This window comes from Cervus elaphus, chromosome 21 (genome assembly GCF_910594005.1).
Source record: "Cervus elaphus chromosome 21, mCerEla1.1, whole genome shotgun sequence".
Classification (NCBI taxonomy): Eukaryota; Metazoa; Chordata; class Mammalia; order Artiodactyla; family Cervidae; genus Cervus; species Cervus elaphus.
The window spans coordinates 49,625,109-49,652,948 of record NC_057835.1 but is presented as its reverse complement, the minus strand read 5'-3'; the positions used below and the strand labels follow the sequence as shown (position 1 = coordinate 49,652,948).

The window sequence follows — 27,840 nt, the reverse complement described above, 5'->3', positions numbered from 1 at the left end:
GACAGCTGCTTAGAGGGCATTTTAGAACTAAATCCCAGGAGAAATGTTTTTGGGTTCAGAGAAAGACCTCCCCACTCCCCAGTGAAGAAAAAGATAATGAAAAGAGAGGGGGGGAAATAGTAGCATACAGAAGGTCACTGTTTGCAGCTCACTCAGGTGTGCTCTGAAGACCAACCCGCTACATCAGCAATTAATAGTTGACCCTTGAGCTCCTCTACCTCCCAGAAAGCACAACAGAATCAGGTATGGGAAGTACACACACACACACACACACACACTCACACACACTCCATATGTTTCTACCTGCAGGAAACAAGTTTCTGTGGGTGAGAGAATGAGGCCAGGTGATATTTCAAACAGAGTGTAATTTTAGCAGGTCTATCAAGAACATTGATGTGGGAGGCTTGTTACTGTAATCCCGGAAGTCTTTTCATTTTTTCTCTGGAAAGTGTGAGACTAATTGCAATGCTGCTTTGCTTCCAGAACTGGACAGTGAGTTAAAGAGCAGCAGCCGCTGACACAACAACAACAACAACAGCCAGAGCTTTCATCCTGGCCACCATGGAGTTTCTGGAAAGAACTTACCTTGTGAATGACAAAGCCACCAAGATGTACGCCTTCACACTAGACAGGTAACAGACAACTGACTCTGCTTCACAATTTTCTGTGTCTTGAATATTCACAAAGTCCCTAGATCCTACTGCTTCAGAATTGGAGAGTTCTGCTTTTGCAACCCAGGGGCATTTGGCAAAATTTTATCAACTGTTGATTGACTTGTATAATTTATATTCTGAAAAGGTCATACTCTGTTTAGTTGATTTGATTCCTTACATATCCTGAGTGCATGAAGGATACATCTTATTAGTATATTTTTATCTGTAGATTTTCTAAAAAATTGATATATACAATCTAATGTTTTTTACCTTTCTTTCCCTCAATTATTCCCACTTTTAAGATGGTAAACTTTAGTAAATTATATTTAGGAAGAATTAACGTTTTTTTCAACTATGTGGCAAATTGTGGTTACACTGATCTTAATTGCTGTTTCCTTAATTATATAATATCACTATTAAATATTCACACCTAGAATAAATATAGCTGAGTTTAATGGTCTACCTGGCTCTAGTTCTTTTTATTATCTTCCACAGTGCCATGTGCAATGTATTCATTCATTTCCCTCTTATTTAGCAATTATTGGTTGAACACATCTGGATATATAATGAAAGCAAAACATTCCTAGTCACAGATCTCTGTCTTCTTGAAAGTTTGAGTCTAATGTAGAATGTGTTTGAGAAATAGGCAATTACAAAATGGCATGTGTTTATTCTAGGAGCGTTCAGTAAGAATATCTCAAGGGAAGCTAGGTCTTTGCTGGACTTTGGGAGCCAGAGAAAGCTTTTCAGCAGTGATAGACTGAGAATTGAAAAAGAAAAAGGAGTTAGAGTGAAGTTAGGGAAACCCTACATAGGAGGTAGGGTTACAAAAGTTTTCGTAATTGAGGTATTTCCTGGTAAAGATAGAGGAAAATAAGAATGAGATTTTGGTGCGTTTGGGGAATTCAATCCAAGAGAAACGTACTCAGAATATATAGATATACGAATAAGAACCTGAAAAAAATTTATGTTAGGAGTGGAATTTAAGAGAATACATACCCATAATAGTATGTTTAATGTTTTTATGCATTTCATGAAGCCAAATTAATATTCCAAAGAGTAGTGGTGTTGTGTTTGATAGCATCAAATATTTGAGCAACTGCAAAGGGACTTTTCCTTAGGATATTTATAACTCTGCTTAAAAAATATACAACAAAGAATCTAGCACATTATATTGTAAGAATTATTTTTCTTGGAAAATAATACTGGATGGAATTTATTGAGATCATAAACAATAAAGCCTCATGTTAGGTCGGCAGAAATTTTAAACAACAAATTGTTAACACTATGGACACTATTAGTAGAGCATCTCTACATCATTGAATTAATAGTATTTCCCTTCTCATTAAAATAGACCATTTAGCTGTCTGTGATGCAGATAAAACAACTGTTTATGGTTATAGGGTCTCATTCACCTCATATATGGGTACAGTTTTCAGGATACAGTGATGATAAAAACTGTCAAGCTCATTTTTATTTTCTTTTCAAATAAAAACAATAGAATCTATAGGACTCCTTGTTTTCACTGCCAAGGAAACATTTAGCTGAAGTAGTATCAGTCCTCTAAGGGAAAGACACGTAACTCTCTGTTCTGATGGCCTGATTCTCCCAAGGGTAGAGCCTGGTGGGGGAACTAAGATCCCACAAGCCACATGGGTGCTGCCAACAATAACAACAAAGAAACCCAAAAACACTTGAACCTACATATATCATTTATCCTAATCCCTCATTTTGCCACATAGGAAAGGGAATTGCAAAGAGAATAAACACCATTCTTAAGGCCGATGTCTGTTTGATTATAGCAGAGCTGGGATGTGGACTCACACCTCCCGTTTGTGAATTCTGTTCCCCTCCCCTCCCGCTCTCCTGCAGACACACTAAATACAAAGCAATAAAGTCCTGACGTACTGAGATTTGCTATAACTGAATAAACCTTGAAAACAGCATGCTAAATGAGAGGAGCTGGTCACAAAAACTACATCATGTACGGTTCTCTTCATAGAAAACAGGCAATTTTATACAGACAGAAAGTAGACTAGTGGTTTCTTCAGGTAGTACTGTGCGTGAGGAGAATGGGGATTTACTGGGTATGGAATTTCTTTTCGGGGTGATGAAAATGTTCTAAACTAGATTGTGGTGATGGTTGTTTGAGTGTGTGTTAGTTGCTCAGTCCAGTCTGACTTTTAGCAACCCCATGGATTGTAGCCTGCCAGTCTTCCCTGTCCATGGGATTCTCCAGACAAGTATACTGGGGTGGGTGCCCTTCCCTTCTCCAGGGGAACTTCCCAACCCAGGGATTGGATCGAACCCGGGTCTCCCGAATTGTAGGCAGATTTTTTTAATCATCTGAACCACCAGGGAAGCTCTGTTTGGATATCAGATTAGTTGCTCAGTCCTGTCTGACTCTTTGTGACCCCATGGACCATAGCCCACCAGGCTCCCCTGCCCATGGGGATTCTCTAGGCAAGAATACTGGAGAGGGTAGCCATTCCCTTCTCCAGGGGATCTTCCCAACCCAGGGGTCAAACCCAGGTCTCCCGCATTGCAGGTGGATTCTTTACTGTCTGAGCCACCAGGAAAGCCCAAGAATCCTGGAGCAGGTAGCCTATCCTTCCTCCAGGGGATCTTCCCATCCCAGGAATCCAACTGGAGTCTCCTGCATTGCAGGCAGATTCTTTACTAACTGAGCCACCAGGGAAGCAGGCTATTTAGATCTAAATATACATATATATACGGTTTCAGTGAGATGGGTGGAAAATTGTTTTGAGTGACTAGATTACTTATTAAAACTAAACTTTGAAAACCAGTTACTCTCAATAGCTTGAAGTGCTTAATTAAAATACATTTACATCTATGGTCTCTCAGCTTTCCCATATACCACTCTTTTTAACCTTTCCTCTCCCAGGTACTGCCCATGATACCACACAGCCTCTGTTACTGTTGGCTGGTTTGCCATGTTCCGCCTCTGCTAGGACATAAAGCTTCTTAGATCAAGAACTTTGTATCAAGGACATGGTATCATTAGCACCTTTGATGGGGCAGATGTATGGTAGACATGCGATACATTTGTTGGATGGATGAATACATGAAGTGGTGGAAATGCCATGGTGGGACCTAAGCTTGTATTTCCTCTCCCAACAGGACTAGTGATTTGAGGTTCTGGGGAAAAGTAATGTTAAAGTACAAAAACAAAGTGATTTTATGTAGTCAACATATAAATAAGAGGTTAAAAAATTACCTAGTTGGCCAAAAATGTTGAACAATCTATTTGGCCAGCCCGATATTACCAGTTCCACTTCAAAGGTATAGAAACAAAAACGTTTAATCTCTAAAACCAAATGAAAATAAGACACAAAATTAAAAAAAAAAGATTCTCCAAGGTCACAAAATAAAGCTCCACTCTTTAATTCCTTTTTAAAGGGATGAACTCAAAGTTCTAGGCTACTGATGTCAAATTTTCTAATATTTCGTTATTTTTCTTCTCTGTTTCTACCTCCCTCCTGCCCGCCTTTTTTTTCCCTCTTTGATACTACAGTAAATTTCTTTGCTCCACCCTATTGCTCCTGCTTTTCAAAGCCTCAGTCATATTTGAATGGGTGGGAATTCTGGTGATTTACTCTTTGACAGATTCACATTTCAGTTTTTTATATATTTTAGCATTTGCTTTCTAGAACCTATGTTTTAAAATTCTTAGAATTTGCATCACTTTCAGATTGAGGGCCTGTCCTACATGTAGAGACAGTTAGATCTCTTTGGTCTTATGAGGTGATGAGGAATATATTTTAACTTCTGTTTTTAACTTCTTTTGGAATTGTAGACACTTTGGGGAGTTCAGTGAAGATGGTGGGCTCCTGCCTCTCCCCATAAAATACATACATATACATGTATGAACACACTGCATCCAATTTCAGTACCACTTTTGGATTTCTGGCTTAGTGCTTCAAGAAACAATCTCAGCTCTTGTCCTTGTCTAGGACAAGGTAGCAGGATTAAAAGTAAAACCTGGCCATGTTTTGTGCACTTTTCCTCTTGTGGCATTGCACACAGGCTGTGCCCCTGGTAGGAGTCCTGCACACTCTGCCTTCAAAAATGCTCCAAGGTAAGTTCACTCACCACCTGGTTTTCTCTGCCTACAAGGTTATGAAAAACAGAAAATGAAGTACACCAGTGGTCACAAGAACGATGCCAGAACATTCGGTGACCTGTCCCTCTCACACTGCCTTCTCAGCACAAAGGAAAAGGAAATCTCCAGCACGCTCTTCTATCAGCTCTGGCTCCTCTGAGTCAATGGCCATTTGTGACTAACATTACTATGCTATATGGTTGCTAATTATTGGTGTGTATCACATTACAAAGGTGAAAATCTATAGATGTAAGAACTATACGTGTCTTTTGCCAAATGGTTCTTATTCCAATTAGATTATTTAGAACTCTTCAAAATCCTGAGTGCTATTAACATCACCAGCAAAAACATTCTGAAGCCAATTTGTCAACATCCATGAAATTCCTTAAAAATGCAGATATTTTTTAACTCAGTAATTCTCCTTTCAGGATTACATTTTGAGGAAATAATAATATATTGAGTAAAGATGAAATTTAAGGATATGAATCACAGCAGAGTTTATACAAGCAAATAATTGGAAGAGTCAATTATTCAATTTTAGGAAATATTGTGATATAGCTATACTAAATATAATGTAGTCTATATTGAACTAATGATGTAGAGTATTTAATAAATTGAGAAAATGTTAATAATATATACAGCTAAAAATTAGCTCCCAAAACTATCTTTGGTGGAATCCCTAGCCCACCGCACTGAGTTGGCAGTCATGTGATCTGGGTAGAGTTTACCCTACTCTCAGCTCTAAGAGTCAGTGGGGTTGGGTTTAGCCAGTCTTCTGGCTGTAACAAGGTCTAAGCCAGTTAGCCCACCCATAATCCTCTGGCCTTAAAGGCTGGCCAAATCAGCATGCAACTCAGGACTCCTGTTTAGCAGTTGGGAGAAGGAGCACTCTTTCTCCTTGTATAAGAAAATACAACTACACAGTCCTGATTACCTTGGGCAACTATTCCACTTGATGATAAAAATTAGCCTGTGGTAAAAGAGTAGTAGAGAACTGCAGAGCAATGGCTCTGGAGCTTTGATAAATCAGGCCTGATGCCTCTAGATGTTTTCAGCTGCAAAACCAATAATTCCCATGTATTGATCTACTTAGCATGAGCTTTGTTTTCTGTACTTGCAATGAAAAACATTATCATTAATATTGTCTCTAAGAAAAAAGTGAATCACAAAAACCCTGAAAAATTCTTAAAGAGATGGGAATACCAGACTACTTTATTTGTGTCCTGAGAAACTTCTATGTGGGTCAAGAAGCAATAGTGAGAACTAGACATGGAACAACTGACTGGTTCAAAATTGGGAAAGGGGTACGTCAAGGCTGTATGTTGTCATCCTGCTTATTTAACTTGTATGCAGAGTACATCATATGAAATGTCAGGCTGGATGAAATCAACACTTCTGGGGGAAATATCCACAACCTCAAGATATGCAGCTATTACCACTCTAATGGCAGAAAGTGAAGAGGAACGAAAGAGCCTCTTAATGAAGGTGAAAGAAGAGAGTGAAAAAGTTGGCTTGAAACTCAACATTCAAAAAACTAGGATCAAGGCATCCAGTCTCATCACTGCATGGAAAATAGAAGGAGAAAAGGTGGAAACAGTGACAGATTTTATTTTCTTGGGCTCCAAAATCACTGTGGGTGGTGACTGCAGCCATGAAATTAGAAGGTGCTTGCTCTTTGGAAGAAAAGCTATGAGGAATCTAGACATCATATTAAAAAGCAGAGACACCACTTTGCCAACAAAGGTCTGTATAGTCAAAGAAAGTGAAAGTGTGAGTCTCCAAGTTATGTCTGAATCTTTGCAACCCCATGCACTGCAGCCTGCCAGGCTCCTCTTTCCATGGAGTCATCCAGGCAAGAATACTGGAGTGGGCTACCATTTCCTTCTCCAGAGGATCTTCCCGAACTAGGGATTGAACCTGGGTCTCCTGTACTGTAGGCAGATTCTTTACCATCTGAGCCACCAGGGAAGCCCTAGTGGGTTTAGTCAATGCTATGGTTTTTCCAGTAGTCATGTATGGATATGAGAGTTGGACCATAAAGAAGGCTGAGTGCTGAAGAATTGATGCTTTCAAATTGTGGTGCTGGAGAAGACTCTTGAGAGGTCCCTTAAGAAGCTGCAAGATCAAACCAGTCAATCTTAAAGGAAATCAACCCTGAATGTTCACTGGAAGGACTGATACTGAAACTGAAGCTTCAGTACTTTGGTCACCTGATGTGAAGAACTGATTCACTGGAAAAGACCCTGATGCTGGGAAAGACTGAAGGCCAAAGGAGAAGGGTGTGGCAGAGGATGAGATGGTTAGCATCACCGACTCAATGGATATGAATTTGAGCAAACTCCAGGAGATAGTGGAGGACAGAGGAGCCTGGTGTGCTACAGTCCATGGGGTCACAAAGTGATGGACATGACTTAGTGAGTGAACGACAACAACTAAGTAAAAAAAAAGTGCATTTATGTATTACAAAGCTAAACAAAAAACTATCAATAATATTTGTCTCTTGCAAGTATGTTTATTAGTGATTTTTCCCTCTGTTTTGTACCTTTCTGTAATTCCAGTTTTTCTATAATGAATATGTATGTTATTTTATTCAGAAAAAATATATAATGATAATTAGAGTTATAATCATAAATATCATTTAGGCCAAAACCATCAGATCTTTTTCTGGATGGTGATAAGACCAATGAAGTAACTCTTCAAGGGGAGGAAAATAATTTATTTCCATCTTTATGCCTTTCAAAGCCATGAATGCAAAGTTCTTCTAATAATATGTCTTCTAATAAGTTTATTAAAACTATAAGCCTGAGTAGTTCGAGATCACTGCAGAGGTAAAATTTGGTTTTAAGCATACCGATGTTCAGATAGAGAGGCAATGTGGGCACAGTGAAAACAAGACTGAGCTTGGAGTCCCAGCTCTGCCATGTCCCAGCTATCTGACCTCAGGAAATCACTGAAAGTCTCTGAATCTTAGTTACCTCAGTAAGAAACTGTATTGTCTGTTTAGTTGTTCAGTTGTGTCTGACCTTTTGTGACCCCACAGACTATAACTGACAGGCTCCTCTCTGTGGCACTGGATTAATGTCATCCACAATCTCTGCATCTGTGAAATTCTGTGTCTATAAATGGCTCCATATTTCTATGAATGCTTTATACTTGAACAGAACAAAAATGCACTGCCTCTTTTGGGAAGTCCAAGTAGGTTTAACTCTCACTGGGCTTCCCTAGTGGCTCAGTGGTAAAGAATCTGCTTGTCAAATGCAGGAGATGTGAGTTTGATACCTGGGTTGGGAAGATCCCCTGGAGAAGGAAACGGAAACCCACTCCAGTATTCTTGCCTGGAAAATCCCATGGAGAGAGAAGCCTGGTGGGCTACAGTCCACGGGGTTGCAAAGGAGTCTGACATGACTTAGCGGCTAAAGAACAACAACAACAAACTCTCATTACAACTTTGATAGATCGGTAGAAATTTCTGCAAAACTGTGTAAAGGGTCCATATGGACTCAGCAGGAAAAAGTGCTATAACCTATTAACAATGTGACTGTTGGGAAGAAAGACAGTGATGGCATGCCACAGTGAATATTTCCATCACCAGGCTGGCTCATACACACATTACTCATTAATAATAATAATCTCATCACTGCCCTTTTCTAAATTTATAGTAGTGTCCAAAGTCTTTTCAGTGAAGTAACTGGGAAGGAAATGAATCAAAATGTATTTGCTTCCTTTGTCCTTTTTTAAAATCTTTTTTAAAAAATGAATTTATATTTGGCTGCACTGGGTCTTCCTTGCTGCCTGCATGCTTTCTTTCTCTAGTTGCAGCGATCGGGGGCTACTCTTTGTTGCAGGTGCATAGGCTTTTTTTTTTTTTTTTCATTGTGGTGGCTTCTACTGTTGCGGTGGGTTCTCTTGCTGCAGTGGGTTTTCTTGTTGCAGAGCATGGGCTTTAGGGTGCTTGGGCTCAGTCGTTGTGGCTCGCAAGCTTAGATGCCCCGCTGCATGTGGAGTCTTCCTGGACCAGGGATTAAATCTGTGTCCCCTGCATTGTTAGGCAGATTCTCAACTACCGGACCCTAGGGAAGTCCCTCCTTTGCTATCTCTTAATCAGAGGTGTGGGTGTGTGTGCCTGCTTAGTCGCTCAGTCGCGCCTGACTCTTTGTGACCCTATGGACTATAGCCCACCAGGCTCCTCTGTCCATAGGATTCTCCAGGCAAGAGTACCAGAGTGGGTTGCCATGCCCTCCTCCAGGGGATCTTCCTGAGCTGGGGATCGAACTTGAGTCTACCTGCGTCTCCTGCACTGCAAGCAGATTCTTTTACCCACTGAGCCACCTGGGAAGCCCTAATCAGGGGTAGTATAGACTAAATATGAGTTTGCTTACATAAAAACAAAACTTTTTTGAAACTGAGAATTCAGAAGAAAATCTCTTGCTTGTTCCTTACACTGGATGTTTCGCCTAGAAGGAGCTGTGAAATCGAAGTTCCGAGCTAGTCAGCAAATGTCCTCGTAGCTGTTCTGAGAATTGGTAGGGCTGTCAGTGAGAAGTTTGTTTGCAACCATGTTCACTTCTTGCTTCTGTCAAACTCCTCCACAGTGTGGAACTCCAGCAGAAACCCTTGAATAAAGATCAGTGTCCTGGAGAAAAGCCAGAGGAGCCGGAGTCAGGAGTCATCCATCACTGCCACCACAACTGCAAGGCCACAGAGGACAGGGCGCAGGAGCAAATCTACGCCAAGTGGAAGCTCTGCGCTGCTTCAGGAATATGCTTAGTTTTCATGATTGCAGAGGTCGTGGGTGAGTATTTCTCAAAACGTCTCTGATTAAACAAACAAACAAACGAAACCCCCACGTCATTACAGGAGGGTTGTCTAAAGTCCTTCTTTTAACAAAAGACTGAATATTTTCTGTACACTTAAAGTAACAATATGCTCATTGTAGTAAGTTGGAAAATAGAAGGAAGCAAAATAATATTCGTCAAAATCCCACAATCGAATGATAATCTCCAATAACATTATGGAGTATTTTTGTACTGTATATTTTCTATTCATAGCTCACAACTTTTTAAAATATAACTGAGAGCATGCTGAATGCTTTTTGCCATGCCATCAAATATTCTTCAAAAAACATTTCTATGCCTGAGCAATATTCTATAATATGCTCTTGTGATTTTCATAACCATCTCTCCATTGTTAGAAGTTTAGGGAGTTTTTTCCCTGCTTATGGACAATGATGCAATGAAAAATCTTGAATAAAACTCTGCCTACTCTTCTGGTTTATCCCTTCAAAGAGATTCCTGAAAGTGGAAATTGTTGGTTGAAGAATATGAATATTTTTATTACTTCTTTGTGCACATTGTCAAGCTGCTATCTAGAAAGCTTGAAACAGTTCCTGGGTCTGCCAGCTTTGCAGAATGACTCTCTCCAAATTGTTACTAGAATTTATTTCAATCTTTTAAAAATCTTTGCTAATGTATAGATGAATATGCTTTATGTTAATATGCATTCCTTTAATTGTTACTGTTAACATTATTTGCATGTTTATTAGTGATCTCTATTTCCCTCTGCTAATGTATTAGTGATCTGTATTTTGTCAGATAATTTGTAATTCTCTGTATTGATCTCTGGGAGCTCTTTATATATTAGGATATTTAACTTCTGTTACATTTGTTATCAGCACTATTCTAATTTGTCATTTACTTTTTAATTTTGGTTTAATTTTTGGTTTGACTTAGAGAAGTTTCAAATTTTATATAGGTAATTCTATCAAATATTTCATTTTGAACTGATTTGTTTTGTTATACTACTCTTTCACTATTTTAGTGTTTAGTAAGCCTTTCCTATCTACTGAGAAGATAAATATCACTATGTTGTTCAATTTTTCACATTTAATTTTAAATCAATATGGAATTATATATGCTCTCAAGATTGAAAATTCTCTAATGAGCTAACAAAGATTTCAGCATCATTTATGGAATAGTTCATTATTTCCTCCATTGATTTTTCTCCATATTACTTTTTCCTTTTTTAAATCTATTGTTAATTGGAGGATAATTACTGTACAACATGTTGGTTTCCGCTCTACAACAACATGAATCAGCCATAAGCAGACATATGTCACCTCCCTCTTGAATTTAACAGAGTTAGGTTCTAAGGTGTTTTATTGACCTGTGCTGCTGATCTGTTGGCAGTTAACTTATTTAATGTAGATTTACATGTTGTAATGTCTGTTGTTCTTCCCTCATTATCCTTTAACAGAAAAAAAAATATAAAGCTGTTCATTCCTGTTTATTATTCTAATTGAACATGAAAATAATTTTGTTCCGCTTCCTTCAAAATTTAATTATGATTTCATTGTATATGAATTAATTTGGGAACACAAATCTTCTTAAAATACTCAGTTTTTCCTTCTAGGAATATGGTATGTTTTTCCATTTACCCCAATACTCTACATCTCTCTTCAAGGTTCTGTGGTTTTAGTTTGCTTGTTTAAAGACATGGACAATCTATTTCTTGCTAGGTTTATAGTAGTTTTGTGTGTTTGGTTTATTTTTTTCCAGAGGTGAGTGGGGTCTCCCTTTTCTTTTCTCACGTCCTGCTTTGTAGATTGTTATTGTATTTTGGAAAGTTTTCATTTTTTATATTCACTTTGAATTCAATAATGTATTTGAACTATTGCCATTCTAAATGTAACTCAGTTAATTTTCCTTGTTCCTGTCATCCCTCCTCACCATCCCGGGAGATAACCCTCTTTTGTGCAAAAAGTTTTATTTCTCCTTGCTTTCAATAGTTATATCTCTTCTGTATGTTTCATATTTTTATCATGTTAAATAATATGTTAAATCAAGTCATATATTCAACTATTTAACTGTTAAGTGAAATATTTCCTGAGGGGCTAAGTATTTTTATTATGTTAACAAAGTATTCTTCTTGTCCTCCTAGTTTTTTAATGGTTAACAAATAGTCAAGGATGAGAATTGCCTTTTATCAAAACCTTTTCTTTTAAGTTCATTCTGTTTTTTAAAACGTTTGACCTATTGTCGATGTGTATTATATTAAGAGATCACCATGTATTTCTGACATTATGATGACAACAGCTAATATTTATTTATGCTTACTACGTGCTGGGAGCTGCGATGAGTGCTTTCCATGAATTACCTTACTTAACTCTGATGACATTCTTGAGAGGTAGGTCCTATTACTAATTGCAGTTTATAGACCATAAATCTGAAGCACAAAGAGTAAAGTTTTGACTTTAGTGACATACCTATCAGTGGCAGGCAGTCTGAATCCCAGAGCTCATGTTCTTAGGCTCCCACATGGTGCCTCTGAACTTGACCTTGGTGGACCATCCTCTCAATGCATTGCTCAATCTGAGTCACTGATATTTTTGTTAGGATTTTTATACCTTTTCTCGTCATTGAAATTTAATTATAGCTTTCTGTTTGGAACTACTTTTCTAGGTTTTTTAATCTGAGTTATGCATATTGAAATGAAAAATTTAGTTTTAATAACTTCCTTTTTATATAAAAAAACTAAAAGTTTATATGGCATTGTAATTATTCTTTCTTTTTTAAGAACTCCCTAATAAATTTTCTGACTTCAGAGACATTCTTGAATATAATCTTTTGATATATTTTAGCTTCTTTCTCATTCATGGACATATTAAAAATTTCTACTTCTTGAGTAAATTTTGGTTATTTATAAATCTCTAAATTGATTCATCTCAGAAATTGTAAAAGTTATTATCATACAGTGGAACATGGTATCTCACATTGGTACTCTCTTTAATCCAGTTCCTTTCTCATTTTAATACTGTCTGTATATTTTCACTTCTTTTCTTTAATTTTAACTTGGTAGATGTCTATTTTATTGGTAAATATTTTTATTGAATATATTATTTTAATTTTCCTTCTGTTTTCTAATTCACAATCCTTGGCTTTAAAAATATTTTTCCTTCCTCTATGTTTCTTTTGTCAGAGCTTTAGTCTTATTGCATATTTTAATATCTTAAGTTATATTCTTATTTAATATATTTGTATTCTTTTTTATTAATAACAAAGCTATGTATAGTTAAGAACAATCCAAAGGTTTTGGTATGCTATGTTATCTTATTTATAATTTTTTTTTACCAAAATAATTTAAAATAACATTATAAACCACTTATATAGTTTTTGCCATAAGCTACTAGTACTTTTGGGGCTTCCCTGATGGCTCAGATGGTAAAGAATCTGCCTGCAATGTGGGAGACCGGGGTTTTATCCCTGGGTTTGATCTCTGGGTTGGGAAGATCCCCTGTAGAAGGGAATGGCTACCCACTCCAGAATTCTTTCCTGGAGAATTCCACAGACAGAAGAGCCTAGCAGGCCACAGTCCGGGTAGTCGCAAGGAGTTAGACATGACTGAGCAGCTAACACTTTCATTTTTCAATACCACTCTTACCACTATTACTTGTTACATTCTCCTACTGATATTTTGGCTTCATTTTCTCTTTACTACCCCAAATGGGTGCTAAATTAATAATAATCTAACGCTAAAGGAGAATTTGCTATTTTTTTGTACTACAATAGCAAGCAATCAGAATTAATTTGCTTCTTCAAGCTATTGAGTCTTCTGACCTATACACATAGACTTTCGTAGCTTTTGAAAACTGGAAAACTTGAGGAGAGCTTGTTGTTCAGTCACCCAGTTGTGTCTAACTCTTTGCGACCCCATGGACTACAGCACGCTATCTCCCAAAGTTTGACAAGTTTATGTCTGTTGCATTGGTGATGCCATCCAGTCATCTCATCCTCTGACACTCTCTTCTCCTTCTGTCCTCAATCTTTCCCAGCATCAGGGAAGACAGCCTAGGCCCTTAATAAAATTCAAGATGAATCCAGAGTTGGTAAATAACTTTCTAGTCAAATTAAAAAAAATTAATCCCATATAATTTCTAGAACCAGGGTAAGTCTTTCGAATGAATGACTTAATAACTTGATAGAGCTGCCAAGAGGTTACTTTTAGCAGCTCCAATCTGGAAATCTCCCTCTGGAAATCCATTGATATCTATACTAGAGAGGTATTCTTTTTAATTAAGGAAATCCATGAGATTGTGCACAATTTTCAATTGCTTTTATAAGAGATCAACAAAATGGAAAATCTAAAAAACGGAATCCATTTGAAACATGATATGAAAAAGTGATATTCTGGAAATTCATAACCTTCCAGATAAAGTACTGGTACAACCCCATCCCATACCATCTGAGCCACCGGGGAAGCCTGGTGTACCACAGTCCGTGGGGTTGCAAAGAGTTGGACATGACTTGGCGACTGAACACGCACCCACCACCCCCATGTGAACACACCTCGGCAGGATGCATAAAGTGGCTTGTTTTCTCCACAACTTTCTTCTATTGCTTTGCCCTGAAATCACGTGGATGCTGAGAACTGACACATAATCTCCCCAGGTGATGTCTAATTAATATTCTGGAATGAGATGTTCTCTCACTCACAAAGCTCAGTTTACTCTTTGTACCTTTCCATATGCCCTGTCACTTTGATTCTAAAATGACATATTTTTAGAGGGGAAATGAGACACTTCTCACTTGGAGAAAGCAAATCAATCTCCTCCTTTCCTTCTCATTTCTAATAATTAGTCTATGAGTTCAAATCTGGCTTCAGAGTCAGAAGAAAGTGATGTTGTCAGTAAAGGAATTCAATGGATACTGACAGAAAATCATTTGGAATTGGAATTGTATTGATACTTAGCTAATTTTCCTAAAACATTGCTCTCTTTGTGTTAATTCTGTCTTCAAAATTCTCCAGTGGCTCACCTTTGCCATTTCAGTCCTTCACAACCTTTTCCCCATCACAGCAAGCACAGGAAATTTTACCGAGCACAGAGATAAACTGACAAGCATACTTGCAGCAGAAAAAGGCTGATTCAGGGGCCTTCCCTGTGTTAAGCTCTACTCGGCTGCCCCAGGTGAAAAGAGATCAACACATTGGAAAACTCTGGCATCCTGGACAAAGTGAAAACTTCTACTTTGGGTTTCAAGTTATTCCACCATCTGGCTGCCAAACTGACTATCAATCTTTTACTTTTACTACTTCCCTATATGACATTTCTTCTGTTTCAGCTATTTATTTATTCTATGCAAAATAATCACTGTACTTTAAGGTCTCTGTAACCTTTGCTTATGCCTTTTGATTTATATGGAAAAGCCCTCTCATTCTCTCTACTCGTCAAAACCCTGACCATCATTCAAGACCTCAACCCACAGCTAACCTCCTTTCTAAAACCATTTTTGACCAAGTCAGAGAAAGCAAGTAGTGTTATCAGATGACTTTCGGGAATCTGGAAGGTCCTCCTGCAGGATGTGGGGTCTGAACAAAGCCTTGAAGGATGAGTAGGAATTGAAAGGTGGCGAAGAGGGAGATGAGAAGGGCCTTTCACATTCAGGGGCTTGCATGTGGCCCAGGAGATCATAAATATCAGCTTCACCTGGAAAGATTTTAAGTGGGTAGGTCAGCATCAGGACAAGAAATCTGTATTCTTACAAAGCAAGTCAAGTGATTCTGATGTGTAGCGATATTTGGGTGCCACTGTTTGCAGTGGCCTGGAATTACCTGTCCAATAAGGTTTTCTCATACTTATTGTCTTGGTGGCAGCTCTGGTCCTTCTGGCCCAAGCACTTCAAGTTCACAGGCACAGTGGGATGTAAGATGCCAAGCTGGATAAATCAGGGTCTCCGGGTCTTTATCAAGGAGATTTGGAAAAAAGCTCTCTCGTTTTCCTTTAAAATACTATGCTGAAATGATATAAACTCAGAGGCCTACTTTTCCTTTTTTTTTTTTTTTTTTGCTGAAGGGGAGAAAGTTTGTCTTCAGCAGAAAAATAAAAAGCAAAAATCGGAGCCAGAGCAGAGCCCCAATAAGATTTTTTGACCCTTACAATTAGGCTATACCTGATCCAATCCCAGCCGGATTTATTCTGTTATTTGAGCCAATAAATGACCACTCTGCTGTTTAAAGTAGTTTGTGTTGGGTGTTTACGACTTAACAACTGAGAGAACCTGAGGCAGTGGTACGGGGTACAACATGGTTAGTGGAGAATGGTGGTTGAGGGTTCCAGAAAGCTGTGTGGCCTGGCTGAGGAATCTGGGTTTACTCTGTAGGCCTTGAGGAGTAACTGACATTTAGAACAGGAGAGAACAGGTCATAGAGCTGTGTTTAGAGAAAGAACTGGCCACAGGGTACAGAGCAGATAGGAAGAAGGAATTAAAGAAGGCTGCAAGCATCAGTGTATCCACTGTGAATGGGCCTCTGAACCTACTGAATTGGAATACTTTCTGATTGCTCATGAAAGGTCCTAATTGTAGAAAGGCCATTAAGCAGAGTTACACCGCATATGTAAATATGCATCCGTATTTAAGAAGACAGACATACAGACACAGAGAACCCACAGAAGTAAGCTCAAGTATGGCCATTTCTGGACGAAAATGAGAGTGGCCAGGGAAAGGCATCCTGAGGGAGGACTGTTGAGAGTTAAGCAAGGATGGAGGAAGCACTAGCTTGCTGGACAGGAATACAGTGCTGGCAGCAGGCTGGGGAAGATGGTAAGTATCTCAGAGGGAGAAAAAATTCTCTCTTAGTAAGAGAAAGCCAAACCTGGGAGGTGTGACAACCACAAGCTTGATTAATAAGGGTACTTGTTTTGTACTAGAGCCAGAGTGTCTCCGTGGCTTAGGTTACTTATATTTCTTGAGGTTCCTGGTACTAAAAATTTAAGAAAATGTGCCAAAGCAAACTGTGATGTGTTTGAAATACTTTAAAAATAATGACATCATGAATTTTTGACATAACATTATATACAGCATAATAATGCTACTCATAAAACAAACACTTTTTAAAATATGACTTAACAACATATACTGGGAGTTGTCTAGTACTAGGACACAAGACTACAATTGTCAGATGAACAACTGTCTCTCGGTCCTGTCAGCATTTCTCTGCTCTTCACGAAAAACATCATGAGTGCTTGACACCAACTCTCCAGATCTGAGGTGAACGTGAGACCCAGGCCCAACATCTCCCTGCTTGTCTTTGGTCATCTCCACCCGCCAGGCCCCAGAAGAGTCTGTTTCCAGGAGTCAGTCCTTAGCGCCTCTCCTGCATTGTCCTCAGTGCCTTGCTTTCTACATTGTGTCAAGTACTCCAGGAATATGACAGTTGCTGCATCACTCTGTGCCTGTCTTGCAATTTCCTTTGGCTATTCCTGCTGTGTCTTAACCTCCAGCTTCTCCTCGCTCTGAGTCATCCTCCCTATCACTGGCAAAGATCTCCTCTTAAATAAAGACCTGAGCATGACATAACCTTGCCTCAAAATCATAAAAAGATCCCTCTCTCCCACAGGATAACATTCAAGTCCTTTAGCATGAGGTGTGACACCTTACAAAGAGCCCAAGCCACCCTTCCCGTCTCATTGCCCATTATTCCTCCAACACGCCACCCCTCTTGTTGTTGTTCAGCTGCTAGGTCCGGTCTGACTCTTTGCGACCACATAGACTGCAACACACCAGGCTCCTCCGTCCTCCACTATCTCCTGAAGCTTGCTCAAATTCATGTCCATTGAGTCAGTGATGCCATCCAACCATCTCATCCTTTACCACCTGCTTCTCCCTTTGCCTTCAATCTTTCCCACCATCAGGGTCTTTTCCAATGAGTCGGCGCTTCACAACAGGTGGCCAAAGTACTGGAGCTTCAGCTTCAGCATCAGTCCTTCCAATGAATATTCAGAGTTGATTTCCTTTAAGATTGACTGGTTTGATCTCCTTGCAGTCTCTCAAGGGACCTCTCAAGAGTCTTCTCCAGTACAACAATTGGAAAGCATCAATTCTTCAGCCCTTAGCCTTCTTCATGGTTCAACTCTCACATCTGTACATGACTACTGGAGAAACCATAGCTTTGACCGTACGGACCTTTGTCGGCAAAGGTTCATTCACCCCCTTTTACTTTTCAACGAAGGTGCCCTGATCTTTCATTGCTCTTTGTTTTTGTTCCTGCTCTTACCTCTTCCTGAGAAACACTTCCTTTCTAGTTAATTCTTACTCATCCCTTCTGTGGAAAGTTCTTCAGGGCTCCCAGTGACAGTGGCTTTCTGATCCCTTTGCTCAAGTTGCCTGTCTTCTGGACAGTAAGCATCAAACAATGAGATCACTGCAGAGAGGGCCTGGGCTTCGTTTCACTTTATTTGTCTTTGTACACCCTACCCCTGCACTGTGCATAGTAAGGGCTCCATACATCCCGCCTGGATGATTCAATTAATCGTCAGTAATATCCGCACCTTTCAGAAGCAAATGCAAACTCAGCCAAGATGGCCTCTTAAACACAATTTACTCCATAAGATTCAGCATGAGGGCCCACGGTTTTCTGGACTGTTCTTATAGAACAGATGGTTATAAAATGGTTCTCAGTTCCTGGGTCTCCATACAAACATGCTTCTTCCAAAGTAAGTCCTTTTTCTTTCCCAGGTGCCTCCTGACTCAGCTGAGTCTGTGGAAGAACTCCTATAAGATGTCATCTCCTTGACTGAAGCTATGACTTTAGCCCAGTATACAGAGTCATCACCATCACTCATTGCTAAGATTGTGGCACGCTGCTTATCTGCATGTAGTCATTCCTCTGGGTAGAAATAATGCATTATTAACACAGCTTTATTATCAGGCCCAAGTTTGGCAGACAGAGCAACATTAGAGGATAATTGGAAGGACAGCTGATTTGTTAGCAAAATGTTGCTTTTTGGCTAATGAATCATTCCGATTTTTGCCCTGACAGCTCAGTAACAAGCTTGAAGACGATTTTGCTTCAGACCATTAAACTTTGACAAACCAGTTATTAACTACAGCTAGAGCCAGCAATCTGTGGGGATTACTGCAATTATGAACCTTATATGTAATTTTTAAAAATCATTAGTTGAGACAAGGTGAGTCTGATGATGGAGGGGCTGATGACTGACAGACTCCGTCACTTTGCAATACACAAGGTGATAAACAGCTTCGGGGAGGACTAATCCATCAGCAGAAGCGCTTTGCTGGGAAGATGGAACAAGAGCAATAAAGGTTATTGCACTCAAACAACAAGCCCTGTTTGAGAAAAGACAAGGCTGTTCTTTGACTTCTATTTTAGAGGTTGGAGGTCTTTCCTCAACTGAGAACTAAATGAAAGTGCAGGGAACAAACCAAATAGAGAGACAACACGACAGGTCTCCTATGGTCTGGGTTCTCTTCCTATGTTTTACTGGATTGTTGCTGCATTCAAGACGATCATACCAAGTGAAGCAAGTCAGAGAAAGTAAAATATCATATGATATTATTTACACATGGAATCTTAAAAAATGACACAAACAAACTTATTTATTTACAAAACAGAAATAGTCTTGCAGACACAGAAAATAAACTTATGGCTACCAAGGGGGAAGGTGTGTGTGTTAGTTGCTCAGTCATGTCTGACTCCTTGTGATGCCATGGGCTGTAGCCTGCCAAACTCCTCTGTCCATGGGATTTTCCAGGCAAGAATACTGGAGTGGGTTGCCATTTCCTTTTCCAGGGGATCTTCCTGACCCAGGGATCGAACCTGGGTCTCTTGTGTTACAGGCAGACGCTTTCCTGTCTGAGCTACCAGGGAAGCCGGGGGAAGGTAGGGGGGAGATAAATTAGGAGTTTGGGATTAACATAAACTACTATATACAGGACAGATGATCAATAAGGACCTACTGTGTGGCACAGGGAACTCTACTCAATATTCTATAATAACCTATATGGGAAAAGAATCTGAAAAGAATAGGTATATGTATATGAACAACCAAGTCATTTTGTTGTACACCCGAAACTAACATAACATTGTAAATCAACTATGTTCCAATATAGAATAAACATTTTAAAAAAGAATCTCATTAGAAGGTGCCTGTCCTTTCTTCTTATTCCTCTCCAATATTCATTACAGTTATTTCAAGCCCAGGTGGCTAAGATAAATTAATGGAGCAGAAGGAAGTAGTGAAGACTATGGTAAAATTACACATCAAACAACAGCATATCAGTGGGCCAGACTGTGTCATCTGGTTTATAGACAAAGTCCAGGTCTTCAGTCTGGAGACCCTTTCAATGCAGCCTGCACCTCTCCAGTCTCATCCTTTTATACTTCCCTTTTTGAATCCTTATGCCCCAATCTAGCTGGAATATTCTTCAAATGTGCCCCACTTTCTAATCTCTGTATCTTAGCTCTCCCAGGAATGGCCTCTCTTATGCAATTCATTTCTACATATTCAAATTCTACTCACCCTCTCAATCTCAGTTTCCTTACTTGTCAAAACAGGGAAAAGATGTAGATTATATCCAAGTTAAGACCCCTTCTCATCTTCAGTTCTGTGAGTCTGAGGCATTTTCACCAAACTGTGGTTAGTACACATACGATCTGGTGGCACCGTGGGGCCCTAACCCCATATCCTGTTCTGTATCCCCTAGGTGGGCACATTGCTGGGAGTCTTGCTGTCATCACGGATGCTGCCCATCTCTTAATTGACCTGACCAGTTTTCTGCTCAGTCGCTTCTCCCTGTGGTTGTCATCAAAACCCCCCTCCAAGAGGCTAACCTTTGGATGGCACCGAGCAGGTATAGTTCATCAACTGGTCATCGATGCAGAGTAATGCTGCAGAGTCAAATCAAGTACAAAAATGGAAGGGATGAAGCCAAGCTTTGTTTGAAAATCCCTTACAGGCACATCTCCGGTGCAGAGAGTGAAATAGATGTGTATAACAGACTGTGTGCTCTCAATGCTAATTCCACTAGCAGCCAGATCAACGGCGGTTACCCCGACTCCGACAGGACAACAGGAACACATGCATGATTTTAGCAGCCACCTCAGCCCAAGGATCTCAGTGTGTGGTAACAGCCATGATGTTACTCATTAAATGACTTGGCATCTGGGAGAGAGGACGGGGTGAAGCTTCTGACATTTTGCAAAATAAAGCACAGAGAGCCCAGAGATTTGGAAAGACTGAAGAACTTCTCCTAGAGGGGCTGGGGATAGAATAGGGACTTTCCAGTTCACACGGCATTTAGCCATTCAGTGAAGGGCTCAGCTGGATATCTTGTTCAAACAAGCATCCACAACCACAAGAAAAGGAGGAGGAAGAGGAGGAAGAGGGAAGGAAAGTTTACTTTTCCTCTTTTCTTAGAGCTAGGTCTTTGATGGGGTGATGGCTTGCTCTTGTCTAGGAAGGGGACCAGGTATGATGAGGCTTTACAGTCAGGGAAATTTTTACTGTGGCTCATTTGTACAGTCCACCCATCTCTTCAACACACACTGCCTCTCTACTTCTCCTCCTCTGTATTATTTCTTCTGTCAGAGGAATAAGAGGAGCTTCTGGCTGAATGTAAAAATCATTTATACTAAGAGTTATAACTCCATATTTTCACACCAGTTGAGAAAATCAACGTGAAAGAGATCTGAGGGCAGAGCTTTGGCCAACATGCTAACACAGACAGCCTTCACTAAAAGGTGCCACTAGACACAGACCACAGGTTGTAGCCTGATGATTGTGAACTGTGGTTTTTCACGCTTACAATGATAGAAAGTTCTAATTTCATGAGATGAGATGGGTGGGTGGCATCACAGACGCAATGGACATGAAGTTGAGCAAACTCAAGGAGATGGTGAGGGACAGAGAAGCCTGGCCTGCCGCAGTCCATGGGGTTGCTAAGAGTTGGACATGATTTGGTTTGACTGAACAATAACAACAATTTCATGCCAAACAATTTATCATCAGAGGTGTTTTGCACTGTCTTTCCTTTAACATTCAGAGAAAGAGAGGGAGAGGGAGAATTGAGGAAATAAACATCAATAAAAGGATTTGGTGACACTGTGATTTGAAGATGTTTTCAGTCCCTAATAGGGCTACATTTGGAAAGCATGTACCTTTGACTGAGTACCCATTATTGATCCTCATAAATTTTTGCATGCATTTTACCCTTTCTGATACCATTGGTCAAAGCTGTTTTGTAAACACAGGGAGGACTCAGAATTTAGATTGCTACTTGAACTTTCTCCTCCTAGCCACAGAGGTCAGTGAGAATGAACACTCTAGAAGGCCAGGGCTGCTCAACAGAACTCTGTTTCAAGAGAAATGTTGTACAATAGATAGTACACTGTGGCCATGGAGCAATTTAAATGTGGCTAGTGCTAGTGAAAAACTGGATATTTAATTTTACTTTAAATTTAAACAGCCACATTGGATTGATGGCTACCATATTAGGCAGCACCTCTGCAGACATATAGGTGAAAATCAACTAGTACATCAAACGTATAACTTCATGGATAATTTTGTTTAGGAAGAAGCTAAGTATAAAAAGTGAGTTTAGGTAAAGATAATGTTAATACATGCACCCAATGTCCATAGTAACATTATTTTAATTTCCACGATATGGAAGTAACCTAAGTGTCCATCAACAGATGAGGGGATAAAGATAAGATGGGCATACACACACACACACATACACATACACACAGTGGAATACTACTCAGCCATAACAAGAGTGGAAATTTCCATTTGCATCATCGTGGATGGATGGACTGGGAGGATGTTCTACTAAGTGAAATAAATCAGACAGAGAATGAAAAATACTATACCACTTAAATGTGGAATCTACAAAATAAAACAAAGTAGGGGAGAGGGAAGAGGGAGGGGCATGATAGGGATAGGAGATTTTTTTTTTTTTTTCCAGTGGGTTTTGTCATACATTGATATGAATCAGCCATGGATTTACATGTATTCCCAATCCCGATCCCCCCTCCCACCTCCCTCTCCACCTGATTCCTCTGGGTCTTCCCAGTGCACCAGGCCCAAGCACTTGTCTCATGCAAGGGATAGGAGATTAAGAGGTACAAGCTGTTACACATAAAGTAAATAAGCTACAAGGATATATTATACAGCACAGGGAATCTACCCAATATTTTATAATAACTATAAATGGAATATAACTTTAAAAAATTTTGAATCACTATCTCATACACCTGAAATTTATATAACTTTGTCCATAAACCATACCTCAATAAAAGAATAGAGTGTTAAGTGGCCCATGAGACAGTGGGCATGTGGATATGGCAAAAATCATAAATTGCATACGTAAATAACTGAAGTCTGGGAAATGATATGCTATACTGCTCTACTTAAAAGGGGGGAAGGTCGAAATTATGGGATGTGCCTGACCACTGACTCACAGAGTGTTTCTAGAGCCTTGTAGGGTTTTAGAACTGATCTAAAAGGTTGAGTGAAAGATTAAGGTGAGGGTAAAGGAGCTTCTAAGTAAGCAAGCATGCTTTGCTCAGTGGGAAGCTTGAACACTGTCTTATCTTTAAATATTCATGTAAATGTCTCTAGTCTGATATTTTTCTTCCTTACTCTTGCCCATAAAATACAGTTAGAGTGTTGACATACCTTGGAGTTTGCCTCTGTATTTATAGTATGTTGGGTTGGCAAATGAAACTCATTTTCATTAAGCCTCTGAAACCTTCCCTTTTTACTATTTTACAGTGCTGGCAAGTTGTAAATGTTTTATGGTAGAATTAAGAGTTTCTAAACACATTTTACCCTTTGTGTCTCATTATTTCATCTCTTAATAACTTTCAATCATTTTAGCACCTGTTTAAATTAAAATCCCTCAGGAAAACAGCAAGGGCAGGCAGCAATTAATATGCTTTAAAAATTTGCTGAAAATTACTTAGTAATATGGAGCATAATGAACTGATATTTTATGAATGTAAGAAGAAAGTGTCTCATCTTAGTACTAAAATTCATCCACACTTCTGCTTTGTAAATGACTAAGTGAAGTACTGTGAGGCCTCTCTTCTTTGGTGGGGCATTAATGTCTTGTGAGTCCTGGGGAGATGAAGGCGGCTCACAGATTCTTTGTGCATGGGTGTCTGTGTGCTTGTACCCCTAGAGATCCTCGGTGCCCTGCTCTCCATTCTGTGCGTCTGGGTGGTGACAGGTGTGCTGGTGTGCCTGGCATGTGAATGCCTGCTACACCCCGATTACCAGATCCGGGTGACTCTGATGATCATCGTTTCCAGCTGTGCAGTGGCAGCCAACATTATGTAAGTAGCCCCACACACTGCCCGTGAAGCTTGTCAGGACAGAGATCTGTGGGGTTTTGTTGTTGTTACTGCTTGTTTCTGATTCCTCCACTTGTGAGGATGGTAGAGAGCTGACAGGGTGTTCACACGGCTCTACGACCAAGAACAGGCAGCTTGTGCTAGTTAACGTGCATTTTAACATCCGCTTCCAAGAGCTACCATCTTGAATGCTTCCTGTGTGCCAGAGACTGCTAAGATCTTTTGATCTACATTATCAAGCTCAATGTTCACAACACAAATACTTTACAGATGAGGAAAATTGAAGCTCAGTAAGGGTAAATAAATTGTCAATGAGGTAGTGCAGAGGAGGGTTTGAAAATAGATCCACCAAACCCAGAATTGAGCTTCTAGCCATTCTACTCTCTCATGCAAACTGACAGTTCCACGTGGGATGTGACTTACCCCTCTTCTGTTTTTGTTACATGAACACATTATGGGTTCCCAGAGACTTGGGTTGGAAAGGATCATAAATTTTATTTACTTCAGCCCCTTTCTACTTTTGAATTCCCTTTTGCAATATCCCCATAAAATGGTAATTAGTTTCATATATATTTTAAGAGTAACAGGGAATTTATTTCTCTCAAGAGCAACTTATCTTATCTTTGCATCATTATGATTGGATGAAAATTCTTCCTTAAGCCGTGTTAGCTAAATTCTCTCTTTAGTTTCCATCTGTTGGTCCATTCTCTTATCCAGACAATCTTAAATCATTCTCATAGGACATCCATCATTGCCATGTTGGTCTGGTCTTCCTAGATGAACTGCTTGATTACTCATGACAATGGGGAGTTGAGGCCAGGACTCTGACCCTTTTTGGTTGATTTGCTCTTTCTTATTTGATAGTCTGATTTTGGGTAACCTTACTTAAAACTCTGTTACCTATCTATCTACCTACCTACCTACCTACCTACCATCTATGGTAGACACAATAAGGGCCCACCAGGGATTTCCACATTCTAACCCTTGGATCTCCTGAATATGTCAATTTACATGGTAAGAAAAACTTTGCGAATGTGGTTAAGTTAAGGATGGATCTTGAGAAGGGCAGATTATCCTGGATTATCCAGATAGACCCAACATAACCATGAACATCCTTATAAGAGGGAAGCATAAGGTCAGAGGGGAGAGAAGATGATGCATTGCTGGCTTTGAAGATGGAGGAAAGGGCCTGGAGTCAATGAACAGAAGTGACCTCTAGAAGCTGGAAAAGGTAAGAAAATGAATTTTCCCCTGGAACCTCCAGAAGGAATGTGGTCCTGCCCACTTTCTGACCTCCAGAACTATAACATAATACATTTATGTTGTTCTAAGCCACAAAGGCTTTGTGGTAACTTGTTATGGCAGCAATAGGAAACCCAGATACCATCTATGTATCACCTATCTTGCAATGTGACATAATACATGCAATCAGGTAGGTTCACACATAAAAGTGAAGAAGACGCTGAGAGTAGAGTGGCATTTTAAACAGTTTTTTTTTTTTTTTTTTTTTTTTTTTTTTTTTTAATTTTAGAGAGGGTACAAAGGAGTCCTTGGAATTAGAGGACAACCTGAGCATGCATACTGTGAATAAGCTCCTCTAGATATTCTCATATCCTGACCTTGTACCTACTTCAATTCCTTACTTCTTAGTTTGGGACCCATTGCTCAAAATCTTTAAGATAAAACAATCAGAAGAGTGGTATTTGATCTGCTGTCACTGATGAGATCCCTAATTCCCCCCAGTTAACTTGAAAATGCATTTCACATTGTCAGGGGGAGAAAACATATGGAGAGATCAATACAAGTCTATCACTCCTAGGAGACAAATAAGCCAGACCACATGTCCTGCTGACCGGGGGTCAATGTCATCATCTTTGCATAAGAAGAACAATATGTCCCCAGGACAGCAGTAACAATAAAAATATTAATAATTTCCCAAGAGTCATTGTCACATAGGCTGTGTCCATGCTGACTAAAGATGAAGATACACCCAGTTAACTACCACATAAATCTGGCACCTTGATGATTGAGGCTGACTTTCTAAATAGATACCATCCACATTTTCTTTTTACTGCAACTGTTTTCAAACTCTGGGCGTAATATTGCAGGTGATTTTCATACTTACAAAGACCAGGGAATTGAAAAGCATTGACTTCCCTGCACAAGGAGGCAGTTTTTATGGATAAACATACTGAGTGACTAAAATGTTTACTTAGAGAACTGGGATTACAGATTTCAAGTGCTAGATGCTGCATTGTCTGACTACAGAGATATCTGAACCATAATTTGGGAACAAATCTATTCCTTGGGAGCCCAAAATCAGGGCAGAATGTTCTAGCAGAAGTTGCTAAGGGATTCTAGGATGAAGGTTATTGATAGAGCCTTAAGGCTAAGTTTTCTGTGCCTGAAACATTTCCTCCTCTCCTAGCCCATTTAACTCTAGTATAACCTTTCAAACCCAACTCAATTGCTTTGTCTAACTAAATCAGACTCCCTTGTTGTACTATCTGTAGCACCAGTTCTTAATAGGCTTAGTATAATTAGAATTTTCCATTTATGTGTGTCTTTTTAGAATCTCTGCCGTCTCCATCATACTTAAAGTTATAATGGGGAGGGGTCATGTCTATTTTCACTGTTATGCTCCAATTATTTAACAGTGCCTGGCATACAAAATCCCTATATAAGTTTTTTTAAATTAAATATAAAATGAGTAAAAGAATGAATGACAATGGGATGAGCATACATGGCAGGCCTAGAAAGTCTAATAACTGCCAGGCATACATGGCTGTCTGAAGAACTTTAAATGGTAGCTTCTAATAGAAGGTGAATTTCTGCTCAAACAGTAACAATATAAGACCTTGTGGATTATATAATGATCAAATCTTGATGAATAGAAGTCACTCTGCTTGTGATGATGGCCTGAGATTTAATAGAGACTTTACCTGCAAATAGACTGGGGTATGTGTCACTGAAAAATTATTTTTTTACACCTTTGTTCTAAAATGCACAGAAAGTGTTTCTAGGCAAAACATAAGAGATATTACTCCTAAAGTTGTAGATAAACAGAATTGGGTAAATAATTTATAGGGCCCACTACTAATCTCCTGAAATTGGATTAGAGATGTTAAATTTTGCAATATGTTATATACACATAAAACATTTATATACATGAATATATTGCAGTTTTGATAAACAGCTACATATTTACACAAGCACATTACTTTCATCATTGGCCATTAGGGAATCATTCACATTTCAAGTTCTAGTGGAAATGAATAAAATCGAGTAAAATAAAAGTTTAAAAAAATTCAACCTTGATGAAATTCACTGCTTATTTTGTTGTATTGCTTTCTGCTGCTTTTTGCATTTGAAACCAGCACATTTAATTAAGCTCCCACCAAAGCTCAGCTTTAAGTCTAGCTCAGTAGACACTTGATAAATGATAGTTCCCCTCCTCATTGTCAAATACTTGGCATTTACCTAACAGATGTTACTCTCTAGTTTTAAAATGAAACAGCATTAGCTGGGCTTCCCCGGTAGCTTGGCTGGTTAAGAATCTGCCTGCAATGCAGTAGACCCTGGTTTGATTCCTGGGTCAGGAAGATCCCCTGGAGGAAGGGATAGGCTACCCACTCCAGTATTCCCGGGCTTCCCTGGTGGCTCAGATGGTAAGGAATCTGCCTGCAATGCAGGAGACCTGGGTTCAACCCTTGGGTTGGGAAGATCCCCAGAAGTGTATGGCAACCCACCCCAGTATTCTTGTCTGGAGAATCCCCATGGACAGAGGAGCCTGGCGGGCTACAGTCCCTGGGGTCACAAAGAGTCGGACATGACTGAGCAACTAAGCACAGCATAGCATTAATTAGAAAGAGAAAACTGATGTGAATCTTCAATGTCTGTCCTTGTGTGAAAATTTGA

The 27,840-nt window shown here is 39.4% G+C and overlaps 1 protein-coding gene across 1 annotated transcript in view; it reads left to right on the top strand.

Annotated features, from left to right (window-relative positions):
* The first annotated feature begins 479 nt into the window (after window positions 1–479).
* Window positions 480–27,840, top strand: part of SLC30A8 (solute carrier family 30 member 8) — a 37,397-nt gene continuing 10,036 nt past the window's right edge. The window contains exons 1-4 of the mRNA XM_043880372.1: window positions 480–632; window positions 9,369–9,568; window positions 20,274–20,420; window positions 23,751–23,904. Coding sequence (XP_043736307.1) covers window positions 562–632; window positions 9,369–9,568; window positions 20,274–20,420; window positions 23,751–23,904 — 572 coding nt within the window. The 5' untranslated portion in view covers window positions 480–561. The remainder of the gene's footprint in view (window positions 633–9,368; window positions 9,569–20,273; window positions 20,421–23,750; window positions 23,905–27,840) is intronic.